Source organism: Oncorhynchus gorbuscha, linkage group LG03 (assembly GCF_021184085.1).
Source record: "Oncorhynchus gorbuscha isolate QuinsamMale2020 ecotype Even-year linkage group LG03, OgorEven_v1.0, whole genome shotgun sequence".
Taxonomy (NCBI): domain Eukaryota; kingdom Metazoa; phylum Chordata; class Actinopteri; order Salmoniformes; family Salmonidae; genus Oncorhynchus; species Oncorhynchus gorbuscha.
In genome coordinates, this window is record NC_060175.1 from 56647488 (window position 1) to 56664288 (window position 16801).

Here is a 16801-nt window from a genome sequence, read left to right on the forward strand (position 1 = left end):
ACCATTCTCTCTCTCTCTCTGTCGAAACAGACGTGTTCCAGACAGATACCGTGAGCCTCCCCGCTCCCAGGGACGACACTCGCGTGAGAGTGGTGGTTTGCGTGGCCAATCTGCGCGTCTTCAAAGATGTGAGTCTATTTATACGATTCATGATTTATGTATGAGCCAGACTTGTTGGGTTCAGCTGGCCTCTACAATAAGCGTGATGGTGAACCGTTTAACCTCGCCACTGCTCCTGTCCTCGTTCAACAGGAGGTGAAACAGCAGGACTTCTTCATCGGAACTGTGAGGGTTAACGGCAGAATGGACTGGCCTATGCTGGACTCGGCTGTTGGCCAGGCTTTTAAGGTGAGTCTCAACAGGCACCTCGACTGTGAGAAAGCACGTTTACATTCAAAGGTGGATATATTGTTGATGCAAATGTACCCTAAAAATGTTATTTGTTTAAACTTAAATGACAAGGTAGGGTGCAGGGTTCTGTGTAGGGTTATGTCTACAAACAGAACACGCATAAATACAGGGGCCACTTTTCTTCTCAGTTAGGACATGGTTTTGGCTAGAGTTTAATCTGTATCTGTAAATTCTCAGTCTGCTCCCCTAATCTCCTCTCCCCTCCTCTGCCTCCCCTCCTCTGCTCTCCCCTGTCTCTCCTCCTCTCCCCTGTCATCTCCCATGTCTCCTCTCCCCTGCCCCCACTCATCTCCTCGCCTCCCCCTTCTCTCCTCCCCCTAGGTGTACATAGCCAAGGTGGACCCCACCTCCAGCCTGGGCCTTACTACAGACTCTGTCTACAGCTACAGTATGAACCACATCAGGAGGGTGCTGGGAGGGGAGCTGCCAGAGAGCCAGCCCTCACGCTGTGTCTCCAAGGGGACCAGCGGCATCACTGTCACACTCAAAGGTCAGTACCTGACTAGGATCATAATGGTATAATTATGAACAATGGTCATTTTCCGGAAATATACCATTATTTAGGGCCAGTATGTAATACAAGGATGCCCTTTATCACTGTATCTATTTAATGTGACGATCAAAAAACTTGTTATAAAAGTTAGCTACAATCTACAGTTTCATTTCTGATGTAGACAAATATTTCTCTGAGGGAGAGGGTATTTGTTAATGTACTATTAACTGATTATCACAGCAAGTTTTTTTCCGTGCCATTTCTTTGATCATCGATTGTAAAAGACAGCTCGTGTCTAGCTTGTGTTAGATATATTTGGGGTCAACAGTCAATGGAGTTAATGTTCACCCCAAAGGTCATTGTAGCACATGTTTTTTGGCCGCGAGACCGTGTATGTTTGGTCTAACTGACATTCGCCTCCTTTCGTCTGCTCTGGGAATTTCTGTCCACTCTCTTCAGATCTCCCGTTCCGCACTGAACAATGATGAAAGGAATGTTTTATTTAGAGATATCATGATTTATGACCCATGCTGTGGACCTTAACCAGATATTTGGACTGCTTGTTATGTTCCATACTAAGATATGATGTAGAATATTAGGCTTGGGTTCAAATCCATTTCAATTCAGGAATTAGACTGACCATTCAAATTATGTTCAATGGTTTACTTTCTGAATTGTCTAGCATTTAAAGTGCTGCTGTGAAGTCTCATAAGTCCTTCTGTTTGTCTCTTTATTGATTCAACTCTATCGCGCCCCTGTCTTTGACCTCTCTCTGACCCCTGGCACCCTGTAGCGGAGAGCTGACTTTGGGCTAAGATTTGTGGTGTCTTATAGTGCCTTCAGAAAGTATTCATACCCCTTGACTTATTCCACATTTTGTTGTGTTACTGCCTGAATTCAAAATTAATTAGGAAAAAAATGGTGGTCAGATTGGAAATTTAGCCAGGACAGCGGGGTTAAAACCTCTACTCTTACGATAAGTTCCATGGGATCTTTAGTGACCACAGAGAGTCAGGTCCCCTACACAGGGCAATGTCCCCAATCACTGTCCCGGGGCATCGGGATATTTGTTTTAGACTAGAGGAAGGAGTGCATACTACTGACCCTCCAACATCACTTTTAGCAGCATCTGGTCTCCCATCCAGGACCAGGTGTTTTTAAGTATATGTTTTTTCAAGATAATTGACGAGAAATGTCCCATCCAACCCATTGGGTATCTCACTACACCCTATTATGCCATGTCTTATGCAGACAGACGGATTAGAAGTACATTTACATTGTCAGACATATTACAATACAATCAACTTTCTAACTCTGAATGGCACTATACCGCTCCCTACTTGCTATATAAGAGAATGTGTGGATTCCCTCCGTCCCCTAGGAGATTCAGAGGAAAACATAGAACATAGAAAACAAAGATAATTCAATCAATATCTGAAGGATCATAAATAAAAATTTTGGAGTATCTTCATCCATTGTCCAACTGTTGCATTTATTAGAATAGTTTGTTAAACATTTTAACAATTCCGATGACTGTTGCTACTGGCACCCTGTTGCGGAGAGGTTAGGGCCAGGCTGAGACTGATTTGTGGTGTCTACAGCTCTCTACTTGCTAAGTTCCAGAGGAAAACACACACTCAGCCAGGCCATTAGCAGATTAGCTTTCTTGGTTCGATGTCGTTTTTTTTTTAGAGCGCATTTCCTTAGAACAGTAGTGTACATAGATCCATTTCAGGGTAATCCATATCAGTTAGAACCCCATTTGTGTTTTTAAACCAATGAAGAGGTGCAGACTGGGTAGGCTGTCTGTTCCACCTGGCTAAGCAGGAATGACATAGGCCAGGGTGGGAAAGAAGCAGGGGAGTGCAATCGAGGGTTTAGAGGAACATGATCCCGCTGCAGCTTGTGTGTCAGACAGCTCAGGCAGTCCGACCCAACTGGCCCAGGCCTCACACACACACAAAACACACACACCCTATAAATGTGGGTGGTGATATGTCACACTGTAGGGTGAGGGCATGGAGGAGGTAGGGGGGAGAAGGTACGGAGAGGGAAGAGGAGGAGCACATACTCCTTGCTCTTGATCTGGGAGTTATTTACAGAACATTCTCTCTGCACTCAAAGTTGTTTATGAAGGGAGACATGTGATGCTGTAAATCGTTAAGCAGACTCCCTGATTTAACTACTCCCTGGTTTAACTTCATGTACAGTATGTCTCTGTGAGCAGCTGAATGGAGGGCTGTTTGGAACGCCCTACAACCCTACCAATCCTTGTACATGACCTGTCTATGTGTTGTCAAAGAAATGCTGTTTGAAATGTTTACCCATATAATCCCTATAATTCTAAGCCAAGATGGCCAATTTTTTTTTTGTCCATTCTAGTGTTACATTTAATTCTGTGTGTTTACCCTGAACAGACAATAAAGCTTCCCGAACACTAAACGTTTGAACTCTGCGTCCTGCAGGTCTGAAGGAGAAGTGTGTGGACAGCCTGGTGTTTGAGACCCTCATCCCCAAGCCCATGACCCAACACTACATCAGCCTGCTGCTGAAGCACCGCCGCCTCATCATGTCTGGGCCCAGCGGCACCGGCAAGAGCTACCTCACGTCTCGCCTGGCAGAGTACCTGGTGGACCGCAGCGGTCGAGACCTCAACGACGGCATTGTGGTCACCTTCAACATGCACCGCCAGTCTTGCAAGGTGGGGACAGGATAGTGTGTGCCATACGGTACCGGGGTTTCCTCATTCCTAGTTCTGGAGAGGAGCTACGGGCTGAGCAGCTGATTATTGAAGGCCCAGTGCAGTCAAAAATGTGATTTACCCGTGTTTTAAATATATTTCCACCCTATGAGGTTGGGAGTAATATTGTGAAATTGTGAAAATGATATTGGCCTTTTGGTGCAAGAGCTGTTTGAAAGTAAGTTAATAGACCGATAAACTTCTCTGCCAACCAATAAATCAAATGTATTCATAAAGCCCTTTTTTACATCAGCAGATGACACAAAGTGCTTATGCAGAAACCCAGCCTAAAACCTCAAAGAGCAAGCAATTTGGTATTTTCTTAGGATCCCCATTAGCTGTTGTGAAGGCAGCAGCCACTCTTCCTGGGGTCCACACAAAACATGAGACATAATACAGAACATGAAAAGACAAGAACAGCTCAAGGACAGAACTACATCAAAAAATGTTTTAAATGGCACACATAGCCGACATATCAATACATACACACAATATCTAGGTCAAACAGGGGAGAGGCGTTGTGCCGTGAGGTGTTGCTTTGTTTAAAAAAAACAGGTTTGTTGTTCATTTGAGCAATATGAGATGGGAGTTCCATGCAATAATGGCTCTATATAATACTGTACGATTTCTTTAATTTGTTACGGATTTGTGGACTGTGTAAAGACGTCTGGTGGCACGTCTGGTGGGGTAAGTGTGTGTGTGTGTGTGTGTGTGTGTGTGTGTGTGTGTGTGTGTGTGTGTGTGTGTGTGTGTGTGTGTGTGTGTGTGTGTGTGTGTGTGTGTGTGTGTGTGTGTGTGTGTGTGTGTGTGTGTGTGTGTGTGTGTGTGTGTGTGTGTGTCAGAGCTGTGCAGATGTAGAAGCTCGGTGGCTAGGAAAAACTCCCTAGAAAGGCAGGAACCAGGCTGTGAGGAGTGGCCTGTCCTCTTCTGGCTGAGATTATACGTGTACAGGGCCATTAAGGCCAGATCGTTCTTCAAGATGTTCAAATGTTCATAGATGACCGGCAGGGTCAAATAATAATCACAGTTGTTGTAGAGGGTGCAACAGGTCAGCACCTCAGTAGTAAATGTCAGTTGACTTTTCATAGCCGAGCATTCAAAGGTCGAGACAGTAAGTGCGATATAGAGAGGGTCGAAACAGTAGGTCCGGGATAAGGTAGCTTATCCGGGTGAACAGGTCAGAGTTCCATAGCCACAGGCCGGACAGCAGAAACTGGAGCAGCAGCATGGCCAGGTAGACTATGCATGGGGACAAACATCAGGCCAGGCATTAGAGAGGGGGAGAGAAAGAGAGTTATTAGACTGGCATATAGACTATTACAGCATAGATACTGAGACGGAGGGGATCGGGGGACACTGTGGCCGCATCCGGTGATACCCCCGGACATTTCCAACCAGACAGGATATAACCACACTCAAGGCTAGTACAGCGAACAGAGCCTGGCACGACCGGATGCACACTTCCTAGGGACAGCATGGGATTGCACTAGCAAGCCAGTGACTCAGCCCCTGTAATAGGGCCAGAGGCATATCATCCCAGTGGAGAGAGGGGAGCTAATATGATACAATTTGTGTATTCTAGTCAAGATTCTAGCTGCCGTATTTAGCACTAGCTGAAGTTAATTCAGTGCTTTATCCGGGTAGCCGGAGAGTAGTACATTGCAGTAGTCTAATCTAGAAGTGACAAAAGGATGGATTAGATTTTCTGCATCATCTTTTAAACTAGAAGTTTCAGATTTTGCAATGTTACGAAGATGGAAAAAAATTGGCTCTTGAAATATATACAGTACCAGTCAGAAGTTTGGACACACTTCTCATTCAAGGGTTTTTCTTTATTTTTACTATTTTCTACATTGTAGAATAATAGTGAAGACATAAAAAAATTGTTACTGTTTATATACTGTTACACACGCACTTATCACATAGTATTCCATACAAGTTAATGTCATGCAACCTGAGATGAAACCTGTGTGAGGTTTCATCTCACATGTACAGTACAAAAACAGATTCATGCACCGTTTATTTATGTGGTGGACACTTGATACGGTCACATGAGGTTGTGGTATGTCACAAAATCATGTTACGACTACACATATCAATATTCATGTTATATATCAATATTTTTCTAAGTCTTGCTAAGTGGATGGGTCTCCACAGAAGGTGTAAACGGTACAGCCAAATGGTTACTTGCAGAGTAGAAATATCAGAAATAGTCAATATAAATCAAATAATATACAGCATGTACAAGAACAATATTAATAACAATATCAGTGATAAACGCGGTTAGTTATATGCATACAATCAGGGGTCAAGTGGCTGAGCAGCAGGACAAAAACAGAAAAATAGTAGCAGCAACGTATGTGTTTAGAGAGAGACTGTTTCTGTCCTGCCCTTGACTTTGGTGCAGGGCATGTGATGTCCATAGCCTCTTCGTCGCAAAACTCCCATCTCTTGTAAAAAAAATAGTTTGTCTAGCTGTGTCCAGTCCAGGTGGTGCTTGTACAGGCAGACACTTTTTCAGAGGAAGGATGTCAGCGTTGCGCAGCAGATAAAACCTGGTCCCGACAGTCCGAATGCTCATTAGCGACAACACCAGGCTCCAGAGCATCGAAGCTGTAAAACAGGGAATAACAACAACTGGTACTGCTTGATCTGTGGCAGCAGCCTGAAGTTGTTGCCAGCCATAGCTTTCCACCAGCACCGTACCATCCTCCAGTCCAACCAGCTGTGGGATGTTGACCCCTGTCACAGTGCTGTCCTTCACAACACCAGCAATCTCAGAGAAAGTGTTCACTCTAGTCTTTCTGAAGTGCTGCTTTATGAGGCCGAAGCACCAGTCAGTCGGGGGCAAACTTGGTGTGGCCTGTGATCAGGAAGTGAAGGGCCAGACTGTGGTGGAGCTTTTGCATGGTCTGCCAGGCACAATACCAGAGCACAAACGTGTTCTTGTTTTGGCCACTGCAGTTATCACTATTCAGATCCACACATGTCTCCTCCACATTACTAGCAATACAAACCAATTGTCATACAGTACCTTGCTAAAGTTAACCAAATAGGTTCAATGTTAGCTAGCAAGCTAACCATCGAACTCCAGCTGGCTAGCTAACAGCAAACTTGAACTTGAAAACAACTTTCTGACAAATTTAGAAACTTATAATATCTGAAACTGTAGCTAGATTCTTACTCGTATACATGGATGAAAGCTTCACGGCAGACTGCAACCCCTTTTATTAAAATAAGACATCCTGTGTCATTTCTGTTTAGTTTGCCCAGCTTGTTTGGCCCGTTGTCTTCCACTAATTTCAAAACTCAGTAAACTTCTTCCGTGACAAATGTTGATCGCCGTTTCTTCCCTATCACGGTCATCAGAAGACTCTACAATGTCTTCTTTAACTAAACCGTTTTTACCTAAATCAGGGATTTCCTCATCGGTCTGATTCATTTTCTATGTAAGAGTCAACATGGCATGATTGTCATCCAGAAAGTAGCCCATCACAACTGTTTCTCACTGACCGTTGTCGATAGCGTCGGTAGCACCTGATAAATTCAGGGCAGCAATGTTATTGAGAGCATTATATCTTAAGAAAAAAACTGCAGTAGAAAGGATTATCTATTCATAACGAGCAGCTCATTTTATAGACACAAGATGCAAAGCAGACCAATCAAACTTATCTTTCAGCATGTCCAGCCCACTCATTATCTCAGACAATCATGGGTAGCGGGAAGGTTTCTGGCTTTTTCTTTGGCTAAACCAACTAAGCTCGTAATTTAACAATTTTTTTTGTATTTACGGATGGCACAAAAGTTTCTTATTAAGGCACATGAAAGTTCACATACTGTATTTGAGAAGGCCAAAAAAAACACATTTTGATTAAAAAACATGTTTTACATTCAAGTGGCTCTCCAGTGAAGTCGTGACTTGCGACACACACGTCGTTTCCTGAATCGGGTCACAAATGGTCTATTGATTCTGTATCCTCACAACAAAATATGCAGAGTTAAAATAGCACTAACTAAACATTTACCTCTAATTGTCAGGTGTGTTAGTGTTGGCCTGGCATAAAAGGCTGTACACCTTACAGTTCAGGACCAACAGAAAGCAATCATCTGGTTTCGGGTTTGTGATTTAATATCACCATGCATCAATAACATTACCTCTCACTCCCCTCTGAACAGGATCTCCAGCTCTGCCTGTCCAATCTGGCCAATCAGATTGACCGGGAAACCAGCACCGCTGAAATTCCATTGGTGGTTATCCTGGATGATATACATGATGCCACTTCCATCAGTGAGCTTGTCAACGGGGCCCTCACCTGCAAATACCACAAATGGTGAGCAGACTAACACTGAAATGGAACCTTTTCTCAAGCATCTAATACATTATTGTTTCTAATCTGAACTGTGACGATTCTGTGTTTATTTCAGTCCTTACATCATTGGAACTACTAACCAGCCGGTGAAGATGACCCCGAACCATGGCCTGCACCTCAGCTTCAGGTGAATGAAGAGACAAATCAAGTTGTTTTGTGTGTTTTTTTTCTGTGTGTAGGTTTTTGTTCTGACCTAGCCTTAAAACATCTTATTTAAGGCTACAATATATCCCTGTCATGCATCTAAAGTATGCTTTGATGCATATTTAAACTGGGATGTTGTCAGTCTAATGAATATGGACAGTGGTTAGAAAATTGGCAATGTAAAACAGTGCCTTCAAAGTATTCATACCCCTTGACTTATTGCACATTTTGTGTTACAGCCTGAATTCAAAATTGATGAAATATATTTTTCCTCTCACCGATCTACACACTACCCCATCATGACAAAGTTTTTTTTTTTTTTTTTTAAATGTCTGCATTGGCATTGAAAATATAATCTCATTTACATAAGTATTCACACCCCTGAGTCTAAACATGTTAGAGTCTTTCTGGTTAAGTCTCTAAGAGCTTTGCAAACCTGGATTGTACAATATTTGCACATTCTTTAAAAAAATTGTCAAGCTCTGTCAAGTTGATTGTGTATCATTGCTAGACAGCCATTTTCAAGTCTTGCCATACATTTTCAAGCGGTTTAAGTCAAAACTGTAAATAGGCCACTCAGGAACATTCAATGTCATTTTGGTAAGCAACTCTAGTGTATATTTGGCCTTGTCTTTTAGGTTATGGTCCTGTTGAACGGTGAATTTGTTTCTCAATGTCTGTTGGACAGCAGACTGAACCCGGTTTTCCTCTATGATTTTGCAATTGAAAATTCCTTCTACTACATTTGCAGAAGCCGTCAAGCGCTATGATGAAAAAAAATCCATAGTTCTTGCTGATGACAAGCATACCCATAACATGATGCAGCCACCAGTGTACTTGAAAATTTGAAGAGTGGTACTCATTGATTTGTTGTGTTGGATTTCCCCCAAACATAACAGGACATAATTTTCTATCAACTTTACTTTAGCATGTATGTTTTAGAATATTGTTTTTCTGTACAAGCTTCCTTCTTTTCACGCTGTCATTTAGGTTAGTAATTATTGTGTAGTAACCACACTGTTGTTGATCCATCTTCAGTTTTCTCCTTTCACAGCCATTAAACTAACTATTTTAAAAAGTCACCATTGGCCTCATGGTGAAATCCCTGAGCAGTTTCCTTCCTCTCTGGCAAATGAGTTAGGAAAGACGCTTGTATCTTTGTAGTGACTGGGTGTATTGATACACCATCCAAAGTGTAATTAATAACTTCACTATGCTCAAAGGGATATTGAATGTCTCCTTTTTTTATTTAACCCATTTACCAATATGTGCCCTTCCTTATGAGGCATTGGAAAACCTCCCTGTTCTTTGTGATTGAATCTGTGATTGAAATTCACTGGTCGACTGAGGGATCTTACAGATAAGTGTATGTGTGGGTTACAGAGATGAGAAAGTCCTTCAAATATCATGTTAAATACTATTATTGCACACAGAGTGAGTCCATGCAACTTATTGTGACTTGTTAAATGTTACTCCTAAATGTATTTAGGCTTGCGAGAACAAAGGCGTTGAATAGTTATTGACTCAAGACGTAATTCCACTTTTACATTATGGTGTATAGTTTGTAGGTTAGTGACACAGAATTTCAATTTAATTCCATTTTAAATTCAGACAGTAACACAACACAATTTGGAAAAAAGAGGTGTCAATACCTTCTGAAGGCACTGTATATATTAGAAAAGTACATTGATACATACCGTATGACCTGACCTTTGACCCTCTCCTGACCCTAAGGATGGTGACCTTCTCTAATAATGTGGAGCCAGCCAATGGCTTCCTGGTGCGTTACCTGCACAGGAAGTTGATGGAGGCGGAGGACGAGCGGAGCCTGGCCAACGAGGACCTCCTCAGGGTGCTGGACTGGGTGCCCAAGCTGTGGTACCACCTGCACACCTTCCTGGAGAAACACAGCACCTCTGACTTCCTCATCGGTAGGAAAACATTCTGTTATAACTGGGAAATAATACACAAATATAAAGTTAGGTTACACTTTAATTGCATAGTCCCCTGTGGATGATCTACAGATCTAAATCTACATACTATCCAAATAAAGTGATATAAGTTAGTTACTAGAGATCTGATTCTTGTCCATGGCCACAGACTGTGTATTTTGATTTGATGTGGTCATTAATATTATTTATTCTCTCTCTCTTGCGCTCTCCCTCTCTCTAGGCCCGTGTTTCTTCCTGTCCTGTCCTGTGACTGTGGAGGAGTTCCGCTCCTGGTTCATTGACCTTTGGAACCTCTCCATTATCCCCTACCTGCAGGAAGGAGCCAAGGATGGCATTAAGGTCAGACAGGTTTTACTGTCCTGGTAGATGAATTATAGCCTGGTCCCAGATCGGTTTGTGCTGCATTGCCAACTGATATGGTCATTGTCACGTCAAACGTTTGGCTTGACGGCACAACCAGATCTGGGACCAGGCTAGGTGAATTGCAGGTAAAGTAAATGGATGGAGCAAAGATCTTGCAAGAAATAACACTCACACTTTTCTTTTCAAACTAGCACTGATTTTGCTGATAACTTCCTTAGAGGAAAAATTGACTTACTATCACTGTGATTTGTAGCTGTCTCACCTGTCTAATGCAATAACTGTAAGTCTCTCTGTATAAGAGCGTTTACTAAATTACTAAAATGTTAAATGTGCTCGGAGTATGACGTATTGTGGCTTTGTGCCACAGGTGCATGGTCAGAAGGCGGTATGGGAGGACCCAGTGGAGTGGGTGAGGGGCACCCTTCCCTGGCCCTCAGCCCAACAGGACCAGGCCAAGCTGTTCCACCTGCCTCCCCCCAGCATGACCTCTGGAGGCCCAGGCCAGCCCAGCGAGGCCTCAGCCAGGCCTCTTAATAAGGAGACCCCACCCAGCTCCATGGACACCCTGGACCCTCTGGTGAGACACTCGACTTCCCATATTTGTACCATGGGGTATGCAACTGTTGTCCTGGAGGTCCCACAGTGTGTGTATGATTTTGTTGTGGTCCAGCAACGATACACCTGATTCACCTACTGTGATAGTGGCCAAATTTGAACAATGTGATTTGTTGATTAGTTGAATCAGGTGTGCAATAGCCCGAGCTGGGCTGGAGCAAAAGCCTGTGGTACCTGATTCCCAACCCTGCTGTAAGGCCTTCTCTGGCCTCGTCTGTATCTCAATTCTATTACTTTATGTCCTTGGAAGGCATCGTTGTCACAATACTGTACATTATATAGAGTTAATTTGAAATGCTTCACCTGTTCTGACCATTTCCCCCTCTGTCTGTTGTTCCAGATGGCTATGTTGTTGAAGTTGCAAGAGGCAGCCAACTGCATTGAATCTCCGGACAGAGAAACAATGGACCCCAGCCTCCCTACATTTTGAACGTCAACTACAACTGTAGACTCAAAACCTAGCCCTTCAAATAGCCCCTAAATATGTACCCCTATGTGAGCTCTAGTATACACAGTTCATAATATTCAGGAACAAAAACTCCAATATAGTTTTCTGCTCCTTTTGGACCTTATCTTTAATCTCCGCAAACAACAATCACACTACATATGGTTGAATGAGAAGCCATTTTGTTTTGATGTTTTGAAATTGTATTCAATCATTCCAAGTCATACCGACATATATTATAGCGAGAGAAAACATTTTTGATTTATTGAACTAGAGGTTATATTCACAATACACAGTATAAAGTCTCTCTTTCTTTACTGAAGCCTTCTCTCTGTCACTGCTACCCTCGATAGAAACAGGTGCTAATTATCGAGATAATAAGTATCACTCTTACTTTAGAAATGAATCCTCATCTCTCATTGGTCTAAGCAGGTGATTCTTCCAACAGCAAATTCAAATGACAAAATAGCACCATCCTTGCTTGTCAACTCTTGCTCAGCAACAGCAACATGGCCTGCAGTGTGCATGTACAATTAAGTCAGTTGGAGACCCCGTTTTTGGCTTATTGGAAAGAGTATGGCGGCATGTTGTATGGCTTGTCAGGTTGTATAGTCCTGGTCCTGAATACATATCCATCTATCAATCTTTGAAGGCCAAATCTTAGACATATGCAACTCTTTATACATAACCAGGTGAACTTGTTTTTGACTCTGTGACCAAACATACTGAATGCCTTAATAAATATATTCCTTATGATAACCTCAAGATGAGTAGCAGTATACAACATTGGTGCTTTGCTTCATAACCATCGCCTCAGAGCAGAGTAGTGAGTGCCAGGACATTGACTTTTTGCCCCCCACGCATAGTTCAGTGCAGTCCTGCACAGGTCAGTTTATTTTGGAGCCGCACCCGCCCCGTCCACATCATTTCCGAGCCTCACCCGATATCCGACATCGGGACAGATTTTCCTCTGCATAGAGTTGTTTCCGAGGGACGATTCATGACACTCCAAATGACATCAATTTGTTTGACTGTTTTTATGACTCCAGAGTAGTAAGGGAGAGGGGGATACCTAGGAAGTTGTACAAAAATGCATTCAACTGAGGTGTGTCTTCCACATTTACCCCTCAGGCTATTCCCATTCCCTGCAGGAATTCATTTGTCTGTTCTTTGTTTGGATAAAATGAAACCGTGCCATGAATTAAGGCCTATGTTCTCATTTTCACAATGCAATGCGGCACATTGACAACTCACATCGCTTTGAATAGGATCCTATTTAATTAGCCTTCTTCTTACTTGACGAAAGCCTATAGCCGACATAGCAAAACAATACCTTTACATTCAAACGTAAGTAAACATTTCCCATAACTGAATAGGCTGTAGGCTGCAAAAATAGTCTACATTCATTCAGTAGGCTATTGGCTACTCAACCGTTTACCAGCCTCACAGGACTAAACTGTATATGGCCTGCGTACGGTCTAAATAAATGAAAGCCTGAATTATTGTAATAATGAACTTATATTAACTGAATTAACGTAAACAAATACCAGCTTGCACCGTTGCAGGCTGTGTCCATACCGGGTTGTTATCCCTGTCCACAATGACTCCAAAATCCTCCCAGACCGGGGATTTCAGTCACGCAGCACCTGTTTCCACGATGGTGTATTCCACCATCACAACCGTTGATAGGAAATGTGCAGCACACGGACACATGGTTATTTCCTTATGGTTAATATCTTTGCTTATCATTCATTGCAAAATGACAAATGCTGTCCACTCTAACCAACACATTTAAAGATGTCATCAGTACATACTAAATTTCAGCTTCTGTGGTACTAGTTCCTCATTTAGTTGCAAGCAGCATACATTTGAATTCATTTGACTGAACTGACATACAGCCATAGATTTGAAATCCAACTATCCGTTTGAAACTAGAAGGCCACGCCAGCACTACCGACATATAAAATCAGGTATTACTAAGAAAGGGGAATAACGCATAAGCAACTACTATTTGCTTGTAGCTCAGATATTGCTTGGCTTTTATTTTGAATATGGTGAGGTATGGTCTAATCTATTCCACGACATGATTCGGTATAGTTAATTTTGCTCAATGCTTTATTTCCAATATCGATTTCAGTTATTTTATCTACATTGGTGGCAATGTAGATAAACCTAACATTCTGATCCAAATACTTTACTGTAATCTTGCATGTTGACAGTCTAGTTTGGGGTCAGAGCATAAAAGTGCAAAAAAACAAACAATGTACACGTGGATCTTTTACTCAATGTGGTAGCCGTATAACATCGCAGATCATTTAGGTGCGTTCGAATATACCCTTTTCACAAAGCTACGGTCTCATTCCTTGTAGAAAACATGTATTTGGGCCTATTACCAAAACCCCGGGGTGAGTTGAACATCATTATTCAGAGTTCTCTGTTGCACCCCACAAATCCTTTTCGTCAGACACAGGTTTAACTCTGCTATTAATAACAGTCTTTCATCTACTGTAGCAACCAATGGTGCTCTCCTCTCTTTTTGACTGGTACTATTGCTTTGCTCGCCTTTGGTTTTAGGTTATGACCGTTCAGACACACAGCATAAAACAGAAGAATCATCTGTTTGCGCATAGCAATGATCAAGGACCATTCCCCACTTCGGAGGCATGGAACATAGAAAGATCGGTTGATCAAAACAAGACAAGTCAAAGACGATTTACATCTTTGTATAATGGGGTCATTTTAGAGTATAGCGGGTTACGGCAGTGCTCTCAAAAGATACAACTGGCCATACTGGCTGATGCTGAAACAATGTAGGAGAATCAGTCTGTGTTTTGGGACTCTTCACACTAATGATGTATAATCCCTTTATCATAAGTCACCTGTGTATAAAGTGTCATTTAATGTCAGATTGCTTTCTTTTGTACAATGGTTATCACAACTGAAAGAAATGGTGCACACTGTCACAAGGTCATTATTAAGCACAGTGCAACTAAACCACCGCGATGAAGTTAAAACATGGCACATTCCCTTTTTACTTCAGTTTTTTGGTATGCTTTTGCATCAAACTGTTAAACGACTCCATCTGATGACTTGAAGCGCATTGCTTTTGCTGCCTTGTGTGGTCACATTTTTACAAATTGAAAGGAATCCTTGAATAACCATATGTGTGAAAAGATGCCCCTTTGGCCAATCCATTTCACAATGACACCATGGCTGTGTTTACACAGGCAGCGCAATTCTAATCTTTTTGCCTAATTAGTGTAGAAAGAGTGGATCGGATTGGTCAAAAGACCAATAAGAGGAAAAAGATCAGAGTTGGGCTGCCTGTGTTAACTCAGCCTACTAGACCCATATGAACCTTCTGTCATCATAATGATTAGCCTCATTAACAACTCTGCATTGTTTTACCATTTAGAAGAGTATATTATACCCCGTATCTATGTATGCAAGCAAACAAATGCCATTCTGCTCGTTCTTCATCTCATTCACTGGTCGTTGTGGCTGTTGCGCTGTCGTGCTGTGTGTTTTGCTAACTATCTTTTGTATCAGGACTATGCAGCAACTTCTACTGGTGTTGGCAATTAGAGAAAAGAAAACGGTCAAAATCGTTCTGAAAGCTAACAAACCCAGTCTTGCCCCAGTCTTGCAGTAAGTTGGACCAAATGACGATTATGAGATAGTTTTCCAGGCAGGGTTTGACTATGCCTTAATGTGAATTTTGATGCAAGTGTTGCATTGAGACAGAGTGAGTATGTAACCTTTGACAATGGAAGGGATGCTTTGTGTCAAACCTTGGTCCCACAAGACACCACCTGACCTTGAATTGATGGGAAAAACCTGGGCTTTAGCTCAGTGGGCTAACATACCCTTGTGGCGCACAGGAAACCCGGGTTTGAACTCAGGTTGGTCACATGAGGGATATGATGTGTAGGTTAATAGAGTTTGTTGTCCAAAGGTTTAGTCCTGTATTACAGTTGGGCACAATTGAAATATTATCAAAGATCATAGTTCAACATTAAAACTTGATTTAAAAAAAAAATCTAAGATAAATCAACATTTTTTATATCAGGGTCTTCAAAAAAATCTTAAACAAATCTGAAGTTCTTGGAAATGAAGTATTTCCACTTAATGAAGGCCAATACAGGTTGCTGAATAGTCATAATTATTTTACAAAGCTTGTTACTGACTCACAATAAAAAATATAAAAACTGTAATAATGGTATCTAATGTCACTGACGGGCAAATGTGATGGATTTTTAAATGTTGTAAATGCATGCCAAATGAGTGTGTGAACAAAATATGTAATAGCATCAACGTATTGTTAGGGGTTCATTCTATATAGAAAATGATTTTTCTTTTTAATATGCTGATATTTGATATTTCTTTTTCTAAGGAATCCTTTGTAAAATTTCATTTATCTATTTTGTACAGGATTTCATAATTGTAAACATTTGTACATAGTTCTGCATACTGTATGCGACAACAATCATTAAGGAAAACAAATAACTCCATAAAGGCCTATTACAAGATTAATAACTTATCACTCCAGAGTTGAGCCCAATACATGGAGAGGTAGGCATGCTTCTGAAATGACATTTTCATCCACCTATCGCTGTTCGTTCCAGTCAATAAAATCATGTCATATATGATTTGTCTCATAATTGCGAAAATACTTCCTTTTAAAATGATGAATACCATTTTGCAATCAAAGAGTGCTTGATGTCTTTAAGAGCGGCCAGTGCGCATTTGGGTTGTGGCCTAACCATCATATCTGTGTATATCATAGTAATTTATCAGAACAAACACAGCAGTGAACTGGAAACGGAGTGAAACACAGGGTAAACCCCCTGCTCACCTAGGGGTGTCAAACTCATTTTGGCCCCCAGGGGCAGCATGCGTTCTTCATCAAGGTCCGAAGGGCCACACTGAAAAGTGGTTATATTTCCTTGCCTTCAAAATTTGTGAAAATTAGTTCTCTATCGTTTTTGGAATATATATTACTCCCTGACTGTCTAGCTTTCATTTCAGTGATTATTAGCTAGCGTGAAACAGTCAAGAAACTGTATGGATGTACAGTAGGTCCATTATCAGTTCAACATAGTTTTAATTTGGTTTTAGTCATTTTGTAAATATATTTAGTTCACCCCCCCCCCACACAGAATTTAAAAATATATATAAAGCATTTATATAGATATATTTTTCACAAACCACCCGTGGGCCGGATTGGACCCCCTCTCGGGCCTAATGGTCCCTATTCTTACTAGAGTT

The 16801-nt window shown here is 41.7% G+C and overlaps 1 protein-coding gene across 13 annotated transcripts in view; it reads left to right on the plus strand.

The window, feature by feature from the left end:
- The window catches only part of LOC124031607 (neuron navigator 1-like), a 143447-nt gene extending 127271 nt beyond the window's left edge, over window positions 1-16176 (plus strand). For 12 of the 13 annotated variants that reach the window (XM_046343055.1, XM_046343059.1, XM_046343056.1 and 9 more), the window contains 10 exons: window positions 31-128; window positions 253-348; window positions 733-901; window positions 3370-3605; window positions 7821-7975; window positions 8070-8141; window positions 9893-10089; window positions 10331-10449; window positions 10841-11050; window positions 11429-16176. In XM_046343055.1, the coding sequence (XP_046199011.1) occupies window positions 31-128; window positions 253-348; window positions 733-901; window positions 3370-3605; window positions 7821-7975; window positions 8070-8141; window positions 9893-10089; window positions 10331-10449; window positions 10841-11050; window positions 11429-11518 (1442 nt within the window). In that variant the 3' untranslated portion in view covers window positions 11519-16176. The remainder of the gene's footprint in view (window positions 1-30; window positions 129-252; window positions 349-732; window positions 902-3369; window positions 3606-7820; window positions 7976-8069; window positions 8142-9892; window positions 10090-10330; window positions 10450-10840; window positions 11051-11428) is intronic. The other variant, XM_046343061.1, reaches the window with a different exon arrangement.
- The last annotated feature ends 625 nt before the right edge of the window (window positions 16177-16801 follow it).